The sequence below is a fragment of the Triturus cristatus genome, chromosome 5_2 (genome assembly GCF_964204655.1).
Source record: "Triturus cristatus chromosome 5_2, aTriCri1.1, whole genome shotgun sequence".
NCBI classification, from domain to species: domain Eukaryota; kingdom Metazoa; phylum Chordata; class Amphibia; order Caudata; family Salamandridae; genus Triturus; species Triturus cristatus.
The window spans coordinates 1,109,029,317-1,109,055,242 of record NC_140588.1 but is presented as its reverse complement, the minus strand read 5'-3'; the positions used below and the strand labels follow the sequence as shown (position 1 = coordinate 1,109,055,242).

Sequence of the window (25,926 nt, the reverse complement as noted above, 5' to 3'; positions counted from 1 at the left end):
TTATTTACTAGATATAACTGTGACTGTGTAACATACACTTGATATAACTAAAACTGTATAACATACCAACTGCACTCAAATTGTTGCCATGTACAGGCTGAACAGCATTTAATCCCTTACCCTAATGATTCAAAGTTTACCCTTAAGCCACTTCACCATAACCTTTTACGATTAAACCCTTGCACACTTGCTTCCTAATCTTAACCTATCACTTATAACCAAATACCTTTAACCCCTTATGTTCACCCAATCCTAATCCTAATATAAAATGGTTAGCCATATAATATTGAGTATTTATTTTTTCCTTATATATTACTTATAATGACATGAAAAATTATTAAATTGTGTAAATTGAACAAAAGGAAAGGACATAAAAATAAAATGGATACAAACACATATTATGCTCTTATTACTTTACATCATTATAAGAACATACTTTCTGAACTTGTTTGCTGAGGAATGTGCGCCATGTGCCATGGTTTCAACTAACTTCTCCAAAGAACATGAAAGCAGCATGTTGGAGATCTTCGGGGTGTAGGAGTAATTGTGATGCCACATAATGTGGTCCCAATTTAGTGTATTTAATTTTAAATATGGCCAGCATTTAAACACCAGCCTGTAGTGTCCATCCTCTATGTGCACAGTTCTATGTATATATATGCACAGGACATCTAGGGCCGGATTTATTAAGGTTGTGCATCATCCCTGTGCCACGCATGTGAGATTTATCAAGTAATGCAAGGCTACCTTGCATGTGCCTGCAAATCGCTGCCTTGAGTTACTCTGCACCAGGGAGGCGTTCCATGAATGGATCGTGGGTGCTCCCATTCATTCCCCCCTGGACTTTGGCACAAGAAAAATATTATTCCTCCTAGTTTTTTACTTTACACATAGAAATAGGAAACATGTCTGATTGTTTTTGTGAAGGAAGGTGCAGAAACAATCCAGCCTACAGTGCAGGCACCTTTGCGCCAACACTGAAGGGTGCCTGATGTGGCGCTAGGAAAATTGACCCTCAGTAAAGAACCTCACTGAGCCGTCTTCAGGAAAGCAATCAAAACTTTGGCCGGATTTAGATTTCAATGGACAGCCCATTTTCCTACCAGGGAGATGGAGTAAATATGGCTATCACCTTGGTGGAGGTACCGCTCTACAGATTTTTAAATGCCTACCAAGCTGGTGGCCATTTATAACACATTGGCAGAGACCACAGTCACAACAGTTTCTGTCAAAGTCTTTTAATCTTTGGTACAGGGCACTGGCAACATGATCAAATAGTTTTCTCTTTATTTAAAAACAAAAGATTATGGTGGGATTACTTTTTAAATAAAAAAAACTCACCTCCTTCGTGGGAGTCATTTCCCATTGCGGTTTGAGAGAATTATTTCTTTTGTATGCCTGGCAGTGACAGGCTGTGAAAAGGAACACGGGAGGTCGGAAGGGACCAAGGGTAGCAGTATATTATTAGAAACAGCGGTCCCTATTTTGGAGGATTTTAGTCTATAACGACAAATCTGAAATCAGCGTTGGGTGTATTGTTGTCCCAATGGACCTATTACAGTTATTTATTCATTTGATAAACAAAAGCAAACATACAATAAAGTAACTAATTAACAAGTGAAAGGGTTCTGGAAATAAAAGTTTCCTGACCTCAGGCATATAGTGGTAAGGTGACTTTTCAGTGATAAAGATTACAGTAGTCACAATAGAAAACACATCTTGTACTCCACAATAATATATATTTCTTTTTTTAAACGGAGTTAAGATGTTGTTGCTGATGACGTTTCAGTCCCCAACAGCGGTTATGGGATCATCATCAGGACTGGTCAATCTAAATGCCTCAGAGGTAGCAGTTTGTGTAAAGTAATGGTGTTACTCTTTTGTGGATGGGTGAATATCCCTATCTAAACCCCTATCTAACCCTTCCTTAACTCCTCTATACTTCTTCCTTAACCCCTCCCCTTCCGCAGTTAGTATTCCCCATTGCAGCAATTCCTCCCTGTGCCTCTCATATTTGCAAGTAAAATGTATACTTATCTATAGCAGGGGTGAAGATCTCTGCACAAAGAAAGATATGGGAGGCAAAGGTGGAACCACTACACATAGGTGTGTGAACAGCAGTTTGTATTATGATAGTAGTACCATTGTAGTAGAACTAAACATCTTACTAATGCATTTTGTGAATAGGCCCCTGAATATTTAATTTGGTTTGGTATCTTAAAATTCTCCCCTTGATTCGATATGGCTGCTACTGTACAATGATAGGTGAAACATATACTTACCGGTTCCATTTTTTAATGTTCTCTTTCAAAGGCAGTCAGTCAAGAAGAGCTTTATTCGGTTCATCTGAACCATAAAAGTTTAAAATAAGATTTGGACAATGGACTTAACTAGTGCAACCAATAAATTAAAAGAATAATTAATAAAATACCACAAAAAAAATCTTTACATACCATAATTACATTACAACAACATAGTAGTATATGGATCATACAAATTCATAAAAGTTCTTGATCTATAATAGTCAATTTCAGGCAGCGTACTATAAGAACCAATCATTATGCAGCATTTTCTGATAGCCAAAGAAACTTTGTTTAATTGGCTACCATAATACAAATGTCAGGTGCAGCCAGTGAGTGCAAAAAATTAAAACCATCAACATATGTGCCAAAGAGCACAGGCGATGTTTCCTTCATAATGGAAATAAAATTGTTCTCCTCTGCATTTCATACGAAGTGCAAAATAAGATGAAGTGCATAGTGCTTTGGCCCGTTAAGTTGTCACCCGGACAAGGTACAAACTTATCAGCCCACCCACTTTGGCATGGAAATGCCAATAAAAAGTGCACAGTGCATAAACAAAATCTAATTAAGTAAAATCTGGTTTGTAAATTGGTAGTAAAATTTAAATAGTATGGCAGCCGGGTAAGGGGCAACTGTAGTCGGCCCATGTACAAGATTGCACGAATTTGCCCTAGAAAAATAATGGCTTTAGCATTTAATGGAATGTTCCCCGCGTTATCATTAAAAACCCCAGTCCTATCTCATGATAAGTATCCTTCACAAAGTGAAGCCATGGTATTTTTTGGGCATGAGCCACATTTTTGCGATCTGTACTTACTTCAAAAGAGAACGTTAGCGCTCCTGAGAGTCATATTTGTGCCCATAGAAACAAGGGAGCACTAGATATGCGATCCTCCTCAAACTCTAGACCCGGTTCCTGATGACAATGGCGGCTGTAAGCACTATTCAGAGTCATCAATAGGCTGAGTTGAGTATGCGGTTTAATTTTTCAATAACTATGTTTCCAGCATTTTCTTTTCGCATATCCTCAAGGAGCAGTTCAGTTGTAGGTCCCTAGGTGCCAGAACTGCCTGCCTCCTGGTTCGGACCACTCGTTTACCTTTCAGTAGTTGTTTCCATTCTTGTAAAAGTTCTTTACAGGCACATAGATGCAGCAGATCTTCGTGTGCAGAACCGCATAAGCGGCACATAGGGCCTGTCTTCTCCTTTAACCAGGGTGGGAGATGCTGTATGCGGGGTAGCAGACCAAGTCTATACTTCATAAAGCTAATTTTTATATACTTGGCATAGATCAAATGTAAGTACTTTTGAGCGACTGGCTCCTGGTAGGTATTCAGAGTCAACCATCCGTGAGCCCTTTTTGAGAGTCAGGCTTTATCCTGCAGCCATGAAAGATATTTGACTGTTTTCCAAACCAGTTGCTTGAGCACTCTGGTGTTTGTAGGTGTTTCCCAGAGTTGGTTCAATCCCAATTTTAGTAAGCCATTTTTAAGATAACTCGCTGCAAGTGAAGTGGGATGGTGTTCTATCTCCTTCCATAGCTGTTCATTTAAAGTTCCTGGAGGGGCTTTCCGTACTTTATCCCAGGTAATGATGTATACCCCTTGTCTTGCGATAGATTGCTGCTGTATGCCAAACTCAAGTCTGATTTGCAAGGGTAAAGTATATTTAGGCCCCCTAAATATGATCCTATATGTAGTTCATACTGTGGAGTCAAGTATTTTGGCATCTCTTCCTTTCTGCGCCTCACTGCCATAAGTGATTGTTGGCAGTAGCTTTGCACGAACCACGTGCACTATAGGTAGAATCGATGGGCCGTTTAGAGTTCAAAGCTTTTAAAGGCATTGCCAGTGCCAAGCCTTATGACTAATGCTGCTCCTGTGTGCAGGAAATTGGCCACACTTGTCTATCTTCATGCCAAGATATTTATTTTTCGAAGTGTACTCAATTCGGGTCTCCCCCCTGAACCATGCTGCAAATATTTCCCTTTTTTTAGTGATAGTCATGGTTATTGTTTTATCTAGATTTATTGTTAGGCCATTTGCTTTGTAATAGTCCTGTGTAGCATTGATAAGATGTTGAAGGCCTACTTTCCTTTAGCTAATCAGTACTATATCGTCTGCATATAGGAGACATGGCAATAAGATGTCTCCCAATTTTGGAGCATGTGAGTTAGAGGCATTTAATATCGGTACAAGATCAGTTATAAACAAGTTAAAGAGTGTAGGTGCTAAAACACATCCTTGTTTAAGCCCTTTGTCTGTTAATATGCGTCTCGACATGAATGATCCATCGCCCAGTTTAATCTGAACCCAAGTGTCGGTATACAGGTTTATCAGCATGTTTGAAGGCACTGGGGGAGCTCCCAGCGAAGCAGTTTGGACCATAGTCTGTTACGATTAGTGTGATCAAAGGCTGCTTTATAATCGATAAAACATAGATGCAGGGGCCTCCTTGCAGTCTCAGCCGTATCAAAAAGCATTGCCATTGTTATTATGTTTGTAGTTGTCCCCATCTCTTTCGCAAATCTAGTCTGGTTTCATGGGATTGTGGATTTCTCTTTCGTCCATGCCTGAAGTTCCTCAAGTACCGTTCCAACAATTTTTTTTGCCTCGTTGTCCATTAAAGCCATTAGCCGATAGTTCTGTGGAGTTGACCTTTCCCCTGACTTGTAAATTGGTGAAATAATCGATCCTCTCCAAGAGTCTGGCAAGATGTTTGTCATCCTTATTTCCCTGAACAGTGGTTCTAGCGCTTCAGCCCAAACAGTTGACTCTTGCTTGTAGAGTACCGGTGCTATTCCATTTGGGCTGGGTGCCCCTTCTCCTGCTCTTGCCTATTTGCCTTTTAATTTAATGATCTTAATTTGGCTCGATGGTGAATCCTCAGTTAAGAAGGCTTCTTCGGATTTCCCAGGTGTGGTCTGGTTACTTGTTGCACACACCATTCTGATGGTATGACCTTCTGATACATCCCGAGAATTATTTCCCCTTTACACAAATCTCCCAGAGATCCCATCATGGTTAGGATAAATAAATTGGTTTATGGTTCTCCAAAAACTCACACTGTTATTTTGTTTAATGTCGGCATGTAGTTTTGCCCAGAGGGCGTTCTCTGCTTCTTTGTTTGTATCCCTGTATTGTTTTTTCAATAGTGCCTTGTTCTTTCACAGTAAGTTTAATTGTATTTTATCATGTGGCTTACGTCAAAGCTGTCTCAATGAGCAATAGATGGAGTTCTTAGTAAGCTTGATTTCTTTCTTAGTGGTTTGTGATATGGTCTTCACTCCGCCGAATCTCTGCTGGGTTTGAGGTTTGATCTTAGTAGCATAAACTGACATAGTTTGAGTGAAATGTTCCCATTTCCTCATTTCATCTTGTCAAGCGTTTGATTCTTTTAAGGTCAATGGTGAAATCTGATCCTTGAGGAGCCCGGCACCACATGAACATAGGAACAATTGTTCTGAGCTCGATTTCTTGTGGCCGGTGGTTGCTATCTCCTTTGTCACCCAACTGAAATGAGATAATTTGGTGGAACACTTCTAGGGAGACAAAAGTATAGTCCAGTATTGAGTTTGTTCTTGTTGAGCTGTGTGTTGTTACAGAAGGATTGTCGCCTCTTGATCTGCCGTTTAGTGCTCTTAAGTTTAGATGTTCAAGCTCCTCCAGGGCCAACTGTGCAGCCTTAGTGGAGGAGTGTGGCTCAATGGTTAGAGTGGCAGACCCTGAAGCAGAGTTCTGGCCAGGGACCAGGGTTCGATTCCCGCCTCGGCGGGGCTCAGGCTCAATTTCCTCGGACCTGTCTATTCTCGCCTCGGTGCCTATTCTAATCATGGGTCCCACGCTGCAACTCTGGGCAATAGCTTGCTTAGCCTCCACACCGGCCCCAACGCGCTAAGGATGCCTGGCTTCACCCTGGGGGTGCCCAGGAGTGGACACTTCACAGGGAAAGCCAGGAGTGGTTCCACAGCGGTATGAGTATCAGCGCCAGGAAACCGCAAAGGCGACACCGCAAGGTGGCCGTCTGGTGACAGTGCGCTCTATAAGTACCTTGACATTTACATTTTACATTTACTTAGTTTGTTTGCATGGATGAAGTTTCCCTTGCATTGGGATGTTCCAAATTGTATTTTGTAAGGACACTTCTTTATCCAAGGAAGAACCTATTAGATTTAAGTTTAGGTCGCCTGTGAGAATAAGGTCAGCTGTAGCTTATGCTCAGCTCACATTGCTGGGTTGTGCTGATGCCGAGACTGATGCTCAGGTTTATTTAGTGCTTGTTTGGTGCTTTTGTGCCTCGACGGGAGGTGCCTAAAATTGGGCTGGGCACTCCCAAGGGGGCACAAGCTCTATTCAAGCTCTAGCGAGCAGTATTGCATGAGCCTACGTCTAGCCTGGACTCACCCCTGTCTCATGGCCAATCTCGCTGCCAATCCGTTGTCCAAGCCGCAAAGATGCCGCAGCCTCCGCAACGGCCCCACAATTGCCTCTCAATGCTGCTTTCCTGCCACTTCCCTGCCTCTCCTTGCAGACGCAGTAACCCCAACAACCGGAAGTCAGGCACCGGTGTGTAGGCTTGTCGGTCTGAGATCCAGTCAACCTTTGCGATTGACACAGTTTTTTCTCCTCGGGTGCCATATCTTATGGCGACCGTAGTGTTAAGGTGAAACCTCTGGAGAAGGGATACTAGTGCATCCTCTACACCCATACCTCTCATCATGGCCCACAATGTATCCCGGATAACTGTGTCGAAGGCACTGGACAAATTCATGAAGGACAAATGGATTGAACCCTTCTTGGCCTTCAAATCTGACTTAAAAACATTAATCAACAGTGGTACCCACATTTTAGAGTTGCTTGCAAAAAGCTCAAAGGGCACACCATCTGGGCCTGGCGCTTTCAAGCAAATCCCCTGTGCCATCGCCTCCTCCACCTTGGATACTGTGATAAAGAGACTAACTTGGGTGGCTACAGATAGATCTTGAGGCCAATCCATTGGAGAATGTTCTACCTTTTTACCTAATGGATTAAAGATACCAGAAAAGTGAGATACCCAATTATGTGACAAAAAAAGTCTATCTGCCTCACTTCTTCAGTAAAAAACAAATATTTCAACTCTCCAGATCTTCACATGCTTCTCATCTCAACTTTTCTTTCCTCAATCACAAGTTTATATTTGTCAAAATGTTGACATTTCATCTTTTATATTTGCTGATAAGCTGAGAGAATGTTGTACAAACTGATAGGTCACAAATAGTGGTTGGGGGTTGGATACCAAGTTCTCTTGAACTAGCTGCAATAAAACATTTGTACTAATATAGTTACATTGCAGAATTTAGTTACATCGGGTATGTAAAAAGCTGCCCAATGTTTAGTCAATAGGTGGGGCACATTTTGTGACTCCCAGTGACTGGCTCCAAACACAAGGATGACCATTTATGGGGAACAAAATACCACCATCCCTTTAGGTGAATTCCAAAATGGGATTTGTTTTTCAAAGCTCTGCTGCTGTTGTAAACAAAAACCCATTTGGGAATATCATTTACAGGAGCAGGCACACCTATACAATTCCTAAATGGGTAACTTTTTAAACTTATATTACCACAATTGCAGTCACAAACCAGTGATACATCTCATTGATAATCATAAGAAAAAGAGGAGATGCCCAATCACGACTTCTCCTATTTGTGATGCAGAATGAGTTGGTAAACATCTGTGCGATCAAATACATATTTACCAAATTGCAAACCACTTTGCACACCATTTGATGTGATGCATTTCAAGAAAAAGTGAGAGACAGTTCATGCTTGCTCACTTACAGGTTCAAAGATGGAAAACTGTTTTATGAGTGCCCTAAAAATGTCTAGTATCAACAATAGAAAAATGGCAAGAACCAGCTGCTCACCAAATTTCAACTGATTTCAAGAAAGTAATCCTGAAGCCCTTGGTGCTAGGACTGCTGGCAAGGTAAACATAGGTAGGCATTTGAAATACATCATCAGGTGCAGAATACATACCTTTTGCCCTGAAGCTCACAAAGTGCCTTTGCTACATGACTCCAGTCCAAAGCTCCGGGCTCATTTCTCTGCCACTTCTCAATCACTGCAACACATTGATCAGTTGAGCCACCAAGAATGATGTCTGAAAAGTAGTCACAGGCTGGAAAGGTCCATTGGAAGTAAGGACCACAGGACAGCTCAATCAGGAGCTCCCCTTTGACAGCACCTGGTAAGAAAAATATACAGAAATGTATTATTGATTATGTTTTTGAAGTAATTAAACTAAATCAACCTCTGCACACCCCTGGGTAGCTCGGCACAGAGCAGTAAGGCTTATCTTTAGAGGCAACGTGTAACATACCTGGTGTGACAACTAGAGCTTAATTAAATGAACAAAACACTACCACAATGTCAATAATCCAAAAAGTTGACCTTGAGTTATTAATTATTAAAGAATAAACTGAAATGTATTGGTCAGAAACATAAACTGCACAACAGGAATATTTGGCCACGATTGAACGGGACAAATACAAAAAATCAGGGCAACCATGATGAAGCCTTGGCCAGATACTGGGACCAGGCTTGGCCAGCTGCAAACTACCTTAGTTGTGTCATCGATGGAGGTGAGATGCGAGAAGCAAAAGCTTGATGTGTCATCGTCAATCCACAGGATGAAGGTGACACACTCTTTCTGTATCAGCACAGCACAATGTGGATGCTGTATATGTATGACTTGAAGTCAGGCCAAAAAACGTACTGGACTCATATTCATATCTGTTGTGGGTCTCTACATGTGCAATCCCATTCTTAGACAATATTTCACAAGTCAAAATTAAAGGTACACATGGCTTTTAATAATGATGTCAATGTATGCAATGACACATATTTCAGTCGAGCAAAGAGCAGCAGACCATAAAGTCTGCTCCTAACCCGTTGTCTGAGAGTACAGTTTTAAACATATGTATGCAATTTGTGCACACACACTACAGGCACCTGTTGCAAAGGTGCATACACTGAATAGGTTACAAATAGTAGTATAAGATGTAGAGATGCACCACAACAATAGCACAAAGCATGGATTTGATTGTTGTTTTTTTTTATTTTATTGTTTTTACAGAGCATACTATGTATGCAGTGAAGACAGGCAACACATTTCATCCATGTAAATGGACTTCTTCAGGGAAAATATGATTGTAAATGAGAGAGATTTGCCAAATGGAAGCATCCCAATATAGGTCCTAGAGAAAACCCACAGCAGTGTACTTCCTCAATGTTTCAAATTCATGAGTACCGAAGGTTATCTATCCCTGTCGTCCCATTTGAGCAGCATGTATAAGCTAAAATATTAGATTCCCAAGTAGAGAGACGACCACAGTTGGAGAATAGGGAAAGGAGCCAATACGGGCATTCAGATTGGTACCAGTACTGCCAGCGTCCGTCTGCTTCCGTCTGCTTCACCCAAGTGAATGGAGCGTCAAGACGTGGAAATTAATACAATGATATATGTGTGATCAAAAATGAAATCAGAACACACAATACAACCTCTTCATCAACACCGAGTCAGAAATACGTGATCAGGCAGACTCAGTGACCTAGGCCTAGGCCTGAGGCAACTGATTGACATATCATGGGTGTGGTGACTCGTACTCCTAAACTGAGAAAAATCCTAACTTTAAGACTTTCGGTATTCACAGAAGGCATTTAGGAGTCCTAAAGTTAGGACTCCTAACTTCTGTGAATACCGAAATGAGTAAGTGCACCACAATCAGAACATCAAAAAAAGTTCCAGCACTGAGGGGGGCACATGTTTTGCCACCGTCTGCATCTACAGGATATGAGGCACAAGGGGGCCCTCTAGGACCCCCTTTGTTTCCTTTCTACCAGGGTTTTCAAGGAATAGAAACCACCATGATAACCCTAATAGAGAAGAAACTTGTAATATGCTTGCCTGGACCACGGCAGCCCTCTGCGCCACAGCCAGGGAATGTGTATTTGTATGCGGGGGTATCTTTGCGCTGAAAAACAGATGTTTATTGTTACCCAACTCAATGGTAGTAATTTTATCGACCTCAGATGGATGAAAGGCTGAGTGGGCCTTCTGGTATTTGAACATGTGACCATAAGGTCAAACACAGGCCCCTGCAGTGGACGCATTAGTCCATTGAGCCAACAGATCCGGAACGGTGGTTCCCTAGCAGAGACGGTGCTCCTAGGGTGGCAGGACCACTAGGGTTGTAATGTGGCAGTCATAAAACTGTCCCACCACAAGTCTGGCAGTCCAAGGACTGCCAGACTCGTGATTAGGCTCTAAATGCCTGGGTGACTTTACACTCCTATTGTGTTAATACCCGCAGAAGTAAAAACCCATTGTGCATTCTACTAGTAGTAGATTTACCTTTGTGAATAACGCCAGAGTAAACCAATATAATACAAAATGTAAATATGCGGCAATAGGAAAGCACTGCTGACTACATAAATGTGGGAGACAGAAGTACCTTTGAATGCAGCCCTTGAACGAGCACTATTCATGCTCAGGGCAAACTAAAGGTAAAGAGGGGCTACATTTTATGCCTGGTGTGAATTTAAGTCTAGTTTATGTAATCTAGGCTAGAATATATGAAACTGTGCACATATGCTCATAATTGTATTATCATGAAATACTGAGATATACAAGATTCATTAAAAGAACCAGGGGAATATATTTGCTTATTTCATTCATGAGGCATCAGAATGTTAGTATCATTAATATTTAATGGTCTCATCTAGTGCATTTTTCATATTGGGTTGTAGAAACAGCCTCCTGTATTTTATTTCGATTCTCCAGTCTCAAAATGTACATTATTTGTGCAACATGAGTCAAAATAAATGACATTCTTGACATTCATCTTGCTTTTCAATGCACAATGAACAATAATCTATGGATGAATGGTAAATACGTATATAAATTACAATGTACTTTTCATTATCAATGTGTTTTTTGCCCCAAGCACAAAAATGTAATTTGATCTTTCTGTCTTTTGTCTATTAATCCTTTTGACTTCAGTAGCTACATCAATTTGCATTTACATATATTGATCATTCTTGTCTTTGAATAACCAGAACCGATTAAACAACTGATGCACCAAAAGCAAGAATTCAATGCATAAACATAGATTACATATTGGTCAACCGCAATATTTCTCCCCACCTTCAGCTGGATGACAGGAGATATTAAAAACAGACCTGAGGTGAAGATTTTGTTGAACGAAGGAAATATCCGTGTTATCACATCATCGAGGAAGGCAGAATCCTTTGCCAAATATTCAGTCACCAACGCAGTCGGATCCAAGTGTCGATCATGGAGCTCTTTCAGCTCAGAAAATGATGCCATTTTCAATAATGTGAAGTTTCAAAATCTACACCTTCTGTGTGTGCACCTATTTTTATAATAAAGTAATCTAAATTGCAAATTATTGAGGAACAGAAAACGGTTTGATTTGCGTTTGCTCCAAACCTCATTCAAAATTCTGTTACTCTTTGCTGTCAGCTGAGTAAAGATTATACATATTTAGCATACTGTTTGCAAAGCATAATGTTATCAGGTGTGCCACATGTCCCATCATCTTAACTGAAACAGATACAGCAATGTTATTTCTGCCAATAAAATGAATAGAATTTTTATAAAAGTCCTTCAAAAATATGCTCTTGATATTCATTCTTTAAACACTCTTGGTTTTGGGCTTTTTCTTTTTAGTTTATTTTTGTCAATGAAATTATGAGTATCACAAAAATACTCAAAACTTGAAGCAGAACCATATGAGATTCACTCAAAATCTGATCAATGTTCCGATGTAGGGAATCACCACTTTGGGAACATGTCTTTTAAAAATGGGGTTACTATTTGAGAGGAGGTACTCATACCAAAACACAAAAAATACTTTAGTTATATCAAAACAACATTCTGAGAGAATCTCCATTAAACCCTTGGTGGCTATAGCACACGTAGCCAACAGACTTCAAGGAAATGTGAGCTATGCTGAAGCAGCACAAAACTAGGAAAACCATCTAGGTCAACTTGTTTCCTTCTTGACAAGGTCCATTAGGGTCCTTCAAACTTTATGTAACATCATCAAGATGTGCTGGATAAACTGATTTTGTCAGCAATCTGCTCTCAGTGGGACCAACCTGGATTATGCTCCACTGGAGAGTGCTTCACCAGGCAGAAAGATGTATCCCCTTCCCTGGTTCAAGGTTTTACCATTGGACTTAGTCCCTATTTGGAAGCTGCTATCCTCCAGCAAGGCAAGGCTGAGCAAGGCTCCACAATGCTGCGTGCCTTTGGCAAGATGTCCCACTGACTCTCTTTTGATCCGAGCGAAAATCTAGGTAGTGGAACTGGTCTCTTGGACCACTGCCTCCCCTTAAAAAAAAATGTTTCAACCATTATCAAAGGGGAAAGGGGTCTCTTAGTGACACCTTCACATTTGCAAATGGATTCCTAACAGCTTTCAATTAGCTGTAAATTGCAAATGTTTTGTTACAGTATTTCAGTCACAAGACATTTGTATGTACCATTCCACTTTGTATTCAAAATGCCCCTTGCTAAGCATTTTTGTGACTGGGAATAGACCAATTGTGTGAATTGGGCCGTTTGCAACTCCTCAAATGGTTTGTGCAAGTAGCCCTAAGTCAATCCTTATTAGTGATTAAATGACCAAAACACTGTAAAGTAAAGAAGACTGGTTATAAATTGTGTCAGCAGATCAAAGTTCTTAATTGCTTGGGTCCAAAGGGCATAACAGTTACATCCTCAGCCATGGCGCTCACATGCTGAGGACGTACCCATTAGGAACTGTCCCAGCCCAGGGGGGAAGTGCTGGAGATCCCCCTGTGGGCCTCCCATGTACAAGCTCCCACAATGGGAAATGAGGTAATATTTTACTAAGGAGATTGAGGGGAATGGTGGGTGGTAGGAGATTTGTACTGGGGCAGTGATCCCACACAGAAATGTGAGGAAAATGTTATTTTATTAACTAAATTTGAGGTTTGCAGGGGATTCTGGGTAGAACAGCATTGGGGGATTCATGCAAGCAACACATCCCTTGACTCTGAGGGGTGTATAGTTTTCAGAAATGTCTGGGTTTGGTATGTTTCTTTAGATGGTTACCGAGTCCGGGACCAAAAACACAGGTCGTTTTGAGATTGATCTTTTTGATGCCTCCACAATACGTTTTGGTCCCTTCCCTGTTGTGGGCACTTGGCTCACCCACACAAGTGAGGCCGAATTTTCATCGGAGACATGTGGGCAAAACTTGATTTTATTTACCTAAATTTGAGGTTTGCAGGAGATTCTGTGAAAGTAAACTTTGGGGGATTCACACTAGCCACACCTCCCTGGACTCCCCCAGGTGTCTAGGTTTCAGAAATATCTGGGTTTGGTTGATTTCCCCATATTCCAACCAAGCCTGGGACCAATAATGCTGGTGACCTTCTTGCAAAAAAGGGCCTTTGTGATAGCTAATTTTGATGTCTCCGCAATATGTTTTTGGCCGATCCCGTTCATGCACACTAGGCCTACCCACACAAGCAAGGTACTCTGTTTATCGGGTGACTTTGGGAAATGCAGGGAGCATGGAAGTTTCTGGCTACCTGCAGTTTCTAGAACTTTATATCACAGAAATGAAGAAAAAAATGTTGTTGTTTTTTTACAAAATTCCAGGATTGAAGGGATTTTGGGTAACAAAACCAGTGAAAGCCACACAAGTCACCCTATTGTGGATTTCCCTGGGTGTCTAGTTTTCAAACATGTACAGATTTACTAGTTTAGGCTTTATGCCAGCTAAGTTTAGGGCCCAAAATAAACAGCATGGCACACTGTAAAAAGAAAGGTACATTATTCAGTGGAAAGATGTGATGTGTCCATGTTGTGATTTGAGACGCTTACTGTGGCAGGCACTGGGGCTCCCTACAGAAGTAAGGTACTATTTTTATCAGGAGACTTGGGGGAACGCTGGGTGGGTGGAAGTTTGTAGATCCACACAGATTACAGAACTTTCCATCACAGAAATGTGTGGAAAATGTGTTTTAGACAACTTTTAAGGTTTCCAAGTGATTCTGGGTGACATAACTTGGCGAGAGCCACACAAGTCACCCCATCCTGGATTTCCTTGGTGTCTAACTTTCAAAATGTACAGGTTTTCTAGGTTTCCCTTAATGCTGGCTGAGCTACTGCCCAAAATCCTCAGCTAAGCACATTTGAAAAAAAGGGTCAGTTTTCGGTAGAAAAATATGATGTGTCCACATTGCATTTTGGCCCATTTACTTTTGTGGGCACAAGGCCTACCCACACAAGTGAGGTACCTTTTTTGTGGAGTTTAAGGTGAATACCGAATAGTTGAAAAAGTGTTGTTACCAATTGTCATTCTATGCATTTCTGCTTTCCAAATATAAGACAGTGTTTAAAAAAAAAGTAATTTTGAAAAATGCCCTCTAATTAACATGCTACTATGGATACCCACAAATCCAGAGATGTGCAAACTCTGTATCTTGTTTCAATTTTGGAAATACATAGGTTTCCTTGATACCTATTTTTCACTCTTTATAATTTACTCAAAATAATTGCTGTACACCTGATGCACAATAATATAACATGGCAAGGTGCAGCTCAGTTATTGTCTCTAGGTTCCTCGGGTTCTTGGTATACCTATAAGCCTCAGATATCCCTGCAACCAGAAGGGTCCCGCAGACATACCATTATATTGCTTTCAAAGGTGAAAATGTAGGCACAAATGGCTCTTTGTTTCAACTCAATTTCAATATTTAATTTATTTCAACAGATTTTTTTCTATAGGAAAACCTTAAAGGATCTACACAAGTGACACCTTGCTGAGTTCAGAATTGTGTCTACCTTTTAGATTTGTATAGCTTTCCAGTATCAATTATTGGTTTCACACCCATTTCTACCACTAACTGGAAGAAGGTTGCAAGCACAGAAAATAGAATATGTCCCAGTTAAATGTCAAAACTGTGTAGAAAATGTTGGTTTTGTGATACAAGTCTGCCTGTTCCTGAAAGCTTGGAAGATGTTTACTTTAGCACCAGCACCCTTTGCTGATACCATTTGCAGGACAAAAAAACAGACTCTTCTGCAGCATTTTTTACCAATTTTGCCATAAAAACAAAATGTAGCTGTATCTCAGCTAATTTCCCGGTCCTCTCCTGGAGAATATGTGAACACTGGGTACCTTCAGAATTCTCAGGATGTTGGAAAACAAGGGTGTAAATTTGGCATGGATACGTTATGTAAACTAAACGTTATGGGGGCCTGAGTGCAAACTACCCTAAATAGCCATAAAAAGGCTCAGCACCGGGTAGGAAAAAGACCTAGCAGTGAAGGGGTTAAACTAACATGCTACAAAAGTACATCATGGAGAAAGATTGATGCACAGATTTGGACTCTCACTCGCATGAGTTTAGCGTGTGACAGAATTGTCCCACTCCTGCATACAAAATAGCAGCTGAGTCATTATGCACGCTACTCAAGCCCTATCCCATCCAAAGGAAAGATGTCAAATATCATCAGTTAATATTAGGAAATACCATGGTAGTGGAAAGGGAAAATTGAGACCTAAAGAAGTTTTTAACAGCCAGAGTATTAGGCTCAGGTCTCAGTTGGGTCCATCACCTATAAGGAGAACTAAACAATCTGCCTAGATAATCCAAAGGTAGACAGACTCTCAAAGAGATCCTCTTTGGGGTTAAAATGTAGGAACCGGACCTCAACAGTCACAGCACAGTGGCGGAAAAAGCACTATTTGATTTCAATGAATGCTTGACTGCTTCACAGAAACTGAATCTTTAAAGCAACATCCAAATAAAATGCATCACTACTGGATAAGTGAAGGAAACAACAGTATCCTCTGATTTGTGAACTGCTCAGGGAGAAAATTACGGACAAGGAATAATTTGTTTCTGTGCCTATTCAGGCTGTTACAAGAGATTTGTGTCAATAGATATCATAAAACCACATCTTATGCCGGCTTTACAAAGTAGGCCATGTGGGATCCTGAGTAGTTACCTGTCTCTACTCACTACATACAGGAAGTCCCATTGAAGATTTTGAAGCTTCTACTTCCCAGTTGGGAATATAAAAAAATGAAGTATCTATTCTACCTGCTACATCTACAAAAACTATACAAACAACTTGTAAGGAAACACAGATTTCTATTCGGAAACCCAACTCTTACGTATCTGCATATATGCGTTAGTTTCCTTGCGCCAGTGCCAAATGTCCTTGCGCTACCATGAATGTGCTGTATTTACGATACAGTGCTCCGTGGCACAAGGAGTAACAGATGTGTAAGAAATTCTGACGCATCTGTTGGCACAAAAGTGATGCAATGCTGGAGTTCCTCATGAAAGTGAAGCAACTCCAGCAATGTGCCATAACAGATGGGTGAGTCCCATTCAAAAAGCTGTGCGTCATTCCTTATGCCTGATCTGAACAAGTGTTGGGATTTTGAAGCAGTGAAGGTTTTGAGCAATGCAGTGAAATCTGGTAGATTTCACTGAGTCAGTTCTACATGGCGTTTTGCATGGGAAAGCCCACCCTGCGTACATTTTACCTGAGGCAGGTATAATGTGATGCAGGGCTTTACAATGTGATGCATCTCCCTAAATTGGCCGCATTTGTTATGCCATTGCTGCGTCACACAAGTGATGCAATAGCGGCACCAAAGTGTCGCAAGGGGCTTGAAAATCTGCCCCTTAATATCCAGCACGTTACTCTTCAGAATATGTATCATGTGTGGCTCAAATTCTGCAAGATATTGATTTTCACTAATAGAACTCCTCTAGAGTTAGAAAACAAACTAGCTGTGCTTTACAGGTATACACATTCATAGGAGCCTATCTCTCTGTGAGAAACATTTTCTTTTTTTTAATAACTTTATTATAAATTTAATGCAATTTAATAACAATACTACTGACAGATGGGATAAGAAGTCATCAATACAAGGTGTATGATCAACCTTAGGCATGGAGGTACTGCATTGATTGGCGAATCCCGCAGCAGGGTTGCTCAAGAGAAATCGTTCATGAATATCAGCAGTGACAAACCGACTAATACATAGGACCATTCTGCCAAAAGGTCTGTTTGCAAACACAGGGCGGGAAAGCAATTCTCATGAGCCAGAACCAGCTTTCACATGAGATAGTGTAAGGGCTCCCTGGTCCACATCAAAATCGATCTTGTAGTACTTTAGCCACTGGGACCTAATTTTCCTAAATTTACGTGGGCAGCCCCTCGCCTTATATCAATTTTTCCGCAGCCATGTATAAATCCATATTAGATTTCCATTCTGTAAGTGTAGGAAGGTGTTGTGCACCCTAGTACCTGGCTTTGTCCCGTTTCGCCACCACCAACCACAGATTAACGAGTAAGAGCCCATATCATGGAAGATCGACATCAGTGGGAATACCCAATAGCAGGAATTTCACATCCATCTCAATTGTTGCCCCAAGTATTTTATTTAGTTTGCCCACTATTTTATGCCAGTAGGGCTGGATGTGGGCGCATTCCCAAAGGGTGTGAATGTATGTACCATGTTCCTTGTAGCATCTGAGGCATGCAGGGTCCTCCACCCTCCCCATCCTGTGCAATCGTTCCCTATCATAATAGACCCTATGAAGGATCTTATATTGGATGAGCCACAATCTTAATCTGATCGCCACCTCACGTGGATGCATGAGGGCCGCTTCCCAGTCTATATCCTCAAGGGGTCCTGTGGTGAGTTCCCACTTCGCACGAATTGGGCCGAGATTATCTGGCATATTGTTGAGCTGTGTTTTGTATGTCAGCGAAATCGCCTGCATCTGGATCTCCTCCTGAAGGAGTCTGCCCTCAAGGGGAGCATATTCCGGCAGCGCCCTGTTGTCCAACCCCTTTGCATTTGGTATTTGGATTGAAGGAATGAGAAGGAGGCCAGGGAGCCTCGCTCCAGGAGGTCTCCTATTTTGGAAATGCCAATGAGGTACCGTTGTTTGAAACCCTTCAGCTTTCTGATCTCACGCAGATGAGCTCCCTCCCATAATGGGGTCTCCCGTATAGGTTTCCCTTCCTATCTTATCAACTTCCCAGCAAGTTTCCAAGCCTCTATCACCAGATGGGTAGCGGGAAGGAGTCGCACCGTGCCCGCACACCCATATAGGTAGTGTAGGTGGGAGCGTTCATGGAATTGAAGCCGTTCCAGTCGATATGCCGGATGATCTCTTGGTGCATGAATCCACTCATTAATAATGATAAGGTGAGCCGCTCTGATATCTGGCACGGCTTCCATTGCAGGGTCCGCAGAGCTATTCGTGGGTGAGCTCCATCCCAGAGGAGGAGGCGCAACTCACTATCAAGAGAAGCAAAAATCGTATCAGGTAGTTTGTGATAAGTGTTCTGAAGAACATAAAGAAGCTGAGGGAGAGTCACCATTTTATACATGGCAGCTCTGCCCATGACAGTGAGAAGTAATTTCCTCCATCGTTTCCCATCTGCTTGAAAAGTCACCAATACCCGTCGTATATTGCGTCCCACGCGAAGGGCGGTATCCGTGGTAATATATAGGCCCAAATAAAGAAAGCCCTCCTCGGCCAGCTGTAGGCAGCTGGGATAAGTGTAAGATGCAGGACCTCCACTTACTGGATCTTGTAGCCAGCGTAGCTGCCATATTCCTCAAAGATGTGGAGAAGACGGGGCAGGGTGTCAGCAGGCCGCGTGACATAGAGCAGAATATCGTCTGCATATAACCATATGCGTTCCTTCTCCAGCGAACCGGGAGCACCAAGGAAGCCCCCTAAGTCAGGTCGGGAATGAACCACACATGGTAGGGGTTCCAGTATGGGGGCAAATAATAAAGGAGAGAGGGGCAGCCTTGTCTGGTGCCGCGTTGTATTGGCCAACTGGCAGAGAGAGTGCCATTGACCCGTACTCGCGCCTCAGGTGCATTATACAATAACGCCAGCCACCCTAGAAAACCCGGGCCGAAGCCCATTGTTTCCAGAGTATGCCACATGAAGGGCCAGTGGATCATGTCAAACGCTTTCTCCACATCAAGCGAGAGAAGAAAATGGGGAGTGTCACAACCCCTTACTGTATCCATCCAATTAGCAAGACGTCGCAAATTGAGACAGGTGGCACGTTTGGGCATAAAGCCAGATTGGTCTTGGTGCACCAACGAAAGAATCACGCTTAGCAGGCGACGTGCGAGAATCGTGGCCAAGATTTTTGTTTCAATATTAAGGAGTGATATGGGGCGATAGGACCCGTAGTCCTCTGGTGGTTTGCCAGCTTTATGTATGACCACCACTGTGGCTAGACGAAAGTCTTGGGGGAGACATCCTTGTTCTTTTGATTCCACGAACAGCTTTAGGAGATGGGGTGCCAGCTGCGTGGTGTTCAATTTAAAGAATTCACTCGGCAAGCCGTTAGGACCCGGAGTCTTGCCTGCTTTCTGATGACCTATGGCCTCAGTAACCTCCGCCAGTGTCGGGTCACCTTCTAGGCTATCTTGTTCGCCGGGTGTAAGGGCAGGCATGTCAATATTCTGAAGGTAATGGCGTATCTGGGAGTCCTCCGCATGAATGCGGGCTCCCTAAAGAGCCCTGTAGTGGCGCTCAAACGCGACCGCGACATTTTCCAGAGCAGTATAAATAGTCTCCTGGTCCCTTATCGACCCTACCCACCGTGACTCAATTTCCTTCCGCCCCAGCCACGCCAGCAGTTTCCCCGCCCGATCTCCCGTTTCATACAGGCGATGTTGGGTTGCTAGTTGGCATGTTTTAACCTCATTAGTCGCAAGCGCTAAGTATTCGCGCCTGGTTATTTCAAGCCAGCGCAAATCCTCCTCTGTCATTGTGGTCTGACTTTTCTCTTCCAAGTCCAGGAGGGCATGTTCTAGCTCTTCAAGCTCTTGAATCGCACGTTTCTTCTTGTGTGCCAGTATATTGTGAGCCCTTTCATGCAATACAGCCTTATAGGCCTCCCACAGAGTAATGGCAGAAGGGACAGAACCTTCGTTTTCAATTAAATGTAGCTGGGAGTCAACACGGAGCTCTTCAGCTACAGTGTCGTCCCGTAGTTCCCATGCAGTAAGCCTCCATTGCGGAAACCTTCATCCACCTCCACCACCTATTTTCATGAGCAAGAGGGAGTGGTCCGAAATCCCCCTAGCCAGGTAGTCAATGCTGGCCACCCATTGCATCTCCCCCGCCGGAGCGAGAAGGTAGTCCAGGCGGGAGAACACCCTATGGGCTCCGGAAAAATAAAAGTATGTACACCGGAGCGGGTGGTGGCGCCGCCACAGGTCAGATAGGCCCAGTGACTCTAGAAAAACAGCCAAAGGTGTGATATCCGGGGTGCCCTTTCGGGCTAAGGAGCGATCCAGGAGGGGATTCACTACATCGTTGAAGTCTCCTCCAAGGATGTGTATGGCGGGGCCAGAGTGCAAGAGGAGGCCAGTCAATTTGTCGAACGTGCGTTGTTGGAGGCGAGGCGGTGCATAGATACTAGCTAGAAAATAAGTCCTATAGTTCCAAACCCACCCGGCCGCAGCATATGTTCCCTCAGTGTCCACCCACGTCTGCGTAGCATGAAAAGGTGGGAACTTCCTAACAAGGATCGCCACCCCACAGGAGCCCTTGGTAAATCCTGCGTGTGCCAGAGTAGTGTAACACCCCCGTCCCAGAAAGGAGCATGTAGTACCCAAAAGGTGCGTCTCCTGTAGGAATACTATATCAGGCCTATGTCTATTGAGATATTTGGTTGCCAATCCCCGTCTCACCTTGTTACCCAAACCATTGACATTCCATGTCATTACATGTCATTATTGTATATTCATCTTCCGGCAATGTAGTACTGTCCTAGTGTCTGCGTTCAATAGAAATACTCCCCCCTCCTACCTCCCCCGCTCTGCGCATCAGTGTGAGCACTTGGTTGAATCAAACAAACTCCTTTCCCATCAAATAATCTCCAAAGTACATGCAAAACGAGAAAACAGCCCCCCCACCCTACTCTCTTCTGACGTTCTCCCCATCCCCCCATTCGTCAACATGACAACTTTGGAGCGAATCATCCGTTAAGAGGTCTGTTATCCCCCCGCCCCTCCCTCCCAATTAACTACCCAATATCAAGAACCCCCCACACACAAACACGTCAGTCACTTTCCCAGTGCAATGGTAAACCAGTGGAAAACCACTGGAGCTCAGGAAAGTCTTACTGTCCGACAGCGGCCAGCAGGCCCCACTTCTCAAGTATTTTCGCCTTCCACACGAGGGTGTCTGCGCTGGTCATCTGGAACCCGGGAGGTTTGATCCGCCGCCTCCAATCCCAGGATACTGTTCAGGAGCGGATGGGCACTGGGTGTCCCATCAGAGTCATCTCCCTCAGACAAGTCGGTGTGGCCCATATCCTCCAGGCCCTGCAGAGGATCAGCTGACTTTGAGCGGCTCGTCTCTTCCCCAGAATCCGATACGAGCATGTCCATGCCTCTGGGACGCAGGGTCCTGCCCGGTGTTGCCCCAGCTGATGACTTGGGCCGCAGATCCCGTCTAGACGCCTGTCCCCGAGCCTGTCTTAGGACCGTATCTGTCGTTTGAGTGGGGACGTGGCGGAGCCTGACAGCGGTGGCCTTTGTAGTTGCGGTCGTTCCTCCACCGAGGATCATGCCTCCTCCGGAGTTTGGAAAAATAGCGTTTTATTCTGGAGAATGACCTTCAGTTTAGCTGGAAGCAGCAACATATATTGGATCCCCATGGCACGCAGTTTGATTTTAACTTGATCAAAAGTCCGTCTCTGATTCTGCACATCGCGAGAATAATACGGAAATACCATCACTTTAGAATTCTCGTAGCGGATCTCTCCTTTCTTCTGGATTTCTCTGAGTATTAAGTCTCGATCGTGAACGTTCAGAAAGCGCGCTATTAGAGGTCATGGAGGGGCCCCTGGTGGTGGAGCAAAGCCGGGCATCCTGTGCGCTCGTTCTATTATGAAACAGGTCGAGAATGGTGCCTGGGGCAGCAAGTCTTTCAGGAAGGTCAGAAGGAATTGTTCTGGAATACTTACTTCCACTTTTTCAGGAAATCCAACAAATCGAAGATTGTTCCTCCTGGCCCGGTTTTCTGCATCATCTGCTCTCCATGCCACCTCCGCCACAGACGAGAGAAGGCCCACAACATCTTTTCGCGTGACTTGGGAAGTATCTTCCAACTCCGAGATGCGGTGTTCTGCCTCGGTCACCCTGTCCAAGACCTTGCGGAGATCGTGCCGCAGAAGTGTCACTTCAGAGCGGATTTCCGCTATTCTCCCCTCCAAGCTCCCCCTGGATTCCCGGATAGCCTGGAGAATGGACGCCGTATCCGGGACGGTGGAAGGTCCACTCTCCGTACCCTGTGCAGCTGGTAGCACTTTGGCGAAACTATCCAGTTTACCCTGCCGGGACGGATGAGGTTCTTTATCTTTCTACTTGTCCTTCGTCATGGTGGGCAGACACAAGGAAGGTCAGTTACACTGGCACCAACAAGGATCACTGGGCTGTCCTCTATGGCACGAGTGGTGTGTCAACTGACTTAGGGTATTGCAGCAGAGACCGCAGCCCGGTGGCCGCTAAGGCTTTCCCCACAGTGTAGGGATGCAGCCAGACCGCAATGGGAGCAAACCAGCCACGCACTCTCACTTACGACACCATTCTATGCTCACAGGGAGGGCTCCGCAGTCAGGGGATCCAAACCTCCGCATATGCTGTCAACCAGTCCACAAGAGGAGGGGAGAAGGGACGAAGGCGGCGGTCAACAGAGAAGTCTACGGGGGATAGGCGACCCACAGCATGTCACGGAAAGCAGGGCTAATATGAGCCGGCGGCGCCCCTCAAGGCCTCCTCATTGAACACGCTGAATCTGAGATAGTGGTGTCCCTCCCAGATAGTTCCATCCCTGGTTCCAAAGCGCCGCCGCGCGGCTGGCCTCCAGGACCCTCAAGGATTTGATCATGGTGACTCACCTCCGGGGGATGGTGCGCCCACCCTCGTGGCCATGTAGTCAATTCACACTTTGTCTGCAGAGTGTCCCATAGTCTGTCCTCAAGGACAGGACGGCTCGCCCATGGTATTTTGGAAAGCGCAGCTTAGTGCTTACATTGTTGATATCGCAGACCAAACAGGCGGGGTGAGGCACACAGATAGCGCTATAGGTCAAGGTGTTGCACACGGAGATTTACCACCTCCACGCGGGTGCAAACATCACATGCTGTCAGAGCAAGGGGGGAGAGCGGACAAACCTTACTGCTAACTCCAGAGTCACCTCCCAAGTGGGATATATGCCTGACAGTCGCCGCATGGGTCAGGGGAGGCATGAGAGGACGTTTTTTATTCAGGGCAGGCCACCCCAGGGGGAGTGATGAGTGACCGGCTGCCTCCACACTAGTCAGGGCCGTAGAAGGAGTCCGATGCACCGACACCACCCCCGCGATGTATGGCGTTTCCTCACTTGCCAGCCTCACTGCTGCAGGGACATCCTGGGGGGTTGTTTCGTCGCGTCGTCCACCTTGGGGAAGGCCTCACTCCTGGTGGGGATCGACGCCGCAGACTGGCGGATCAGCCTCCAGCAGCACCACGACCACTCAGCGCCACCTCGGGCCGAGTTCACCTCAATACATCGGCGCCGCCATCTTGGAATCGGCCGCTTCCCAGTCCCGGGCGCCATAAACCACCCAGATCTCAGGCAGGGTGAGGTCGGAAGTCGCGGCGGCGGCACCGCTACACTGCGCCGGTACTCAGCTGCTTAAACAGCCGTTTCAACGGCGAAGAGACCCAGGATACAGACAGGATCACGAGCGGGGCCAGCGGAGCTCTCGTGGAGCATGTCTACTCCGCCATGCTGCTGGCCACGCCCCCCGTGAGAAGGCATTTTCAAACTAAAACTGCACAATTTCTCCAAACTCTCCATTTCTGTAGAGCAAGTCACACTTGCTATTTCTTTTACTTATCACTATTAGTTTTTTGCTCTTTTTCTTGCACTTTTAAAATTCATGGTTCTTATTTATACCTATTTATACCTATTTCTTATTTTCCTATGCACTTTTCATCCTTGTGTTTTTCCCCTCCTCTTTTTCAATTTTATTCACACATGGATGCTTTGGAGATATTTTCAACAACTTGTTGGTTATTCTCAAACAAACTTTTGTACCTAAAACATATTAAGATATCTCTCTTGTTTACTTCTTCTTTCCTTCTTTTTGAAGCTGACATTGAGTAATTACACCATTAAATTATCTTTTTGCTTGGTGTTAATTAGGAGAAATATGTAACCTCTTGTACACTACCATGTAATTCAAAGTGTTGGTTATAATGTTTTTCTTAAAAGCCTTGAAAAAGTCGTATAAATGACGAAACATGTGTCAGTTGTCTTCTAGCAACACTTCACACTTCGTGTCTACACATTCAAGATCATTTGTGTTCCAATTTGTTGCTGTATTCCAAAGGTTACATAATTTAGACTTTTGCATGGGACGATGCTTATTAAAACAACCTGATAATAAGGCCTTCTTGACAGATTTGTGGTTACGCGCTGTGATCAATTTTGTGGCGTGAATAATAGGGTGAGATTTGTTTTTACTCTATATATGTTAACACTGGGTAATGGCACAGTGTTTTACATTGAGCACACTGGTACACATTAAGTGCAGTACTGTTTATAAATAAAGTTGAGGTGCTGGCCAGTGCTATATTGCCACTGCCATTTGTTCTGTGAATTGCCATCCCATGCATATTCAGCTCAACTCAGTGTCAGGTACCAAGTAGGTGATCCAAGGTTCCATAAAATGCACTTCAGTTCACCATGACGCTGATTCCAATATTCATTAGTCACAAGCTGACCTGCATTAAGTTTATCAAATTGTATTCCGAGTGCTCATCTTTCCTTGAACTCCTGTTTTCAGAACATGATCCATGGCATATGACAGGCCAGACAAGTCGCTCTCAAATAATAGGTGAAATAAATATGGAATACACTGACAAAATTTAGGGTCTTCTGATTAAAGTCTACTACATATATACTCAGCGGCAGGTATTCGCACAGGCAGCTCGTTATATCTGCCACTTACTCCAGTAAGAAAAAGATGTAAGAAAAACTGAGCTTCTAAATTTTTTTCCCATTCACTAAGGGGCTGATTACGATGTTGGGTGGAAAGTCTCCACCCGACATTTAGAATCTCCTACACTGTGTTGGAAAACATCCGACCGACTCAGTCGGTTTCCAATCTGACCGATCTATCACAATGTTTGCAGTCTGAATGTAAACTGCATGGTCTTTCCGAATCAGTTCCAACCGGCTCTTGGGTAATTTGTTTCAGTCGGACCCTCATCGATGCTCTACAGACTGCATTTCTGACTGAGCGATTACAATTTCGGTTTCCAACAACATTCCTGAGTCGGTCTGTCTGAGAGGAAAAGGCTGTCTGAAAGTGACTTATGGGGCCCCTAGCAGGGCCCCCTTCATCATGCGGCCTACGGTAAAGGGCCAATGGGGTACCTAAGGGACCCCCCTGTAAAACCATGCATCTTGGGTTGACTGCAACAGGGTGCATAGTTTTCCACACCCCTCCCCATT

General features: G+C 43.9%; 1 protein-coding gene across 1 annotated transcript in view; it reads right to left on the bottom strand.

Moving 5' to 3' along the window:
• Positions 1–11,698, bottom strand: part of LOC146829794 (nicotinamide N-methyltransferase-like) — a 53,622-nt gene extending 41,924 nt beyond the window's left edge. Inside the window, exons 1-2 of the mRNA XM_085606733.1 lie at positions 11,524–11,698; positions 8,320–8,527 (exon numbers count right to left, since the gene is read on the bottom strand). Coding sequence (XP_085462859.1) covers positions 8,320–8,527; positions 11,524–11,671 — 356 coding nt within the window. The 5' untranslated portion in view covers positions 11,672–11,698. The remainder of the gene's footprint in view (positions 1–8,319; positions 8,528–11,523) is intronic.
• Between the last annotated feature and the right edge of the window lie 14,228 nt (positions 11,699–25,926).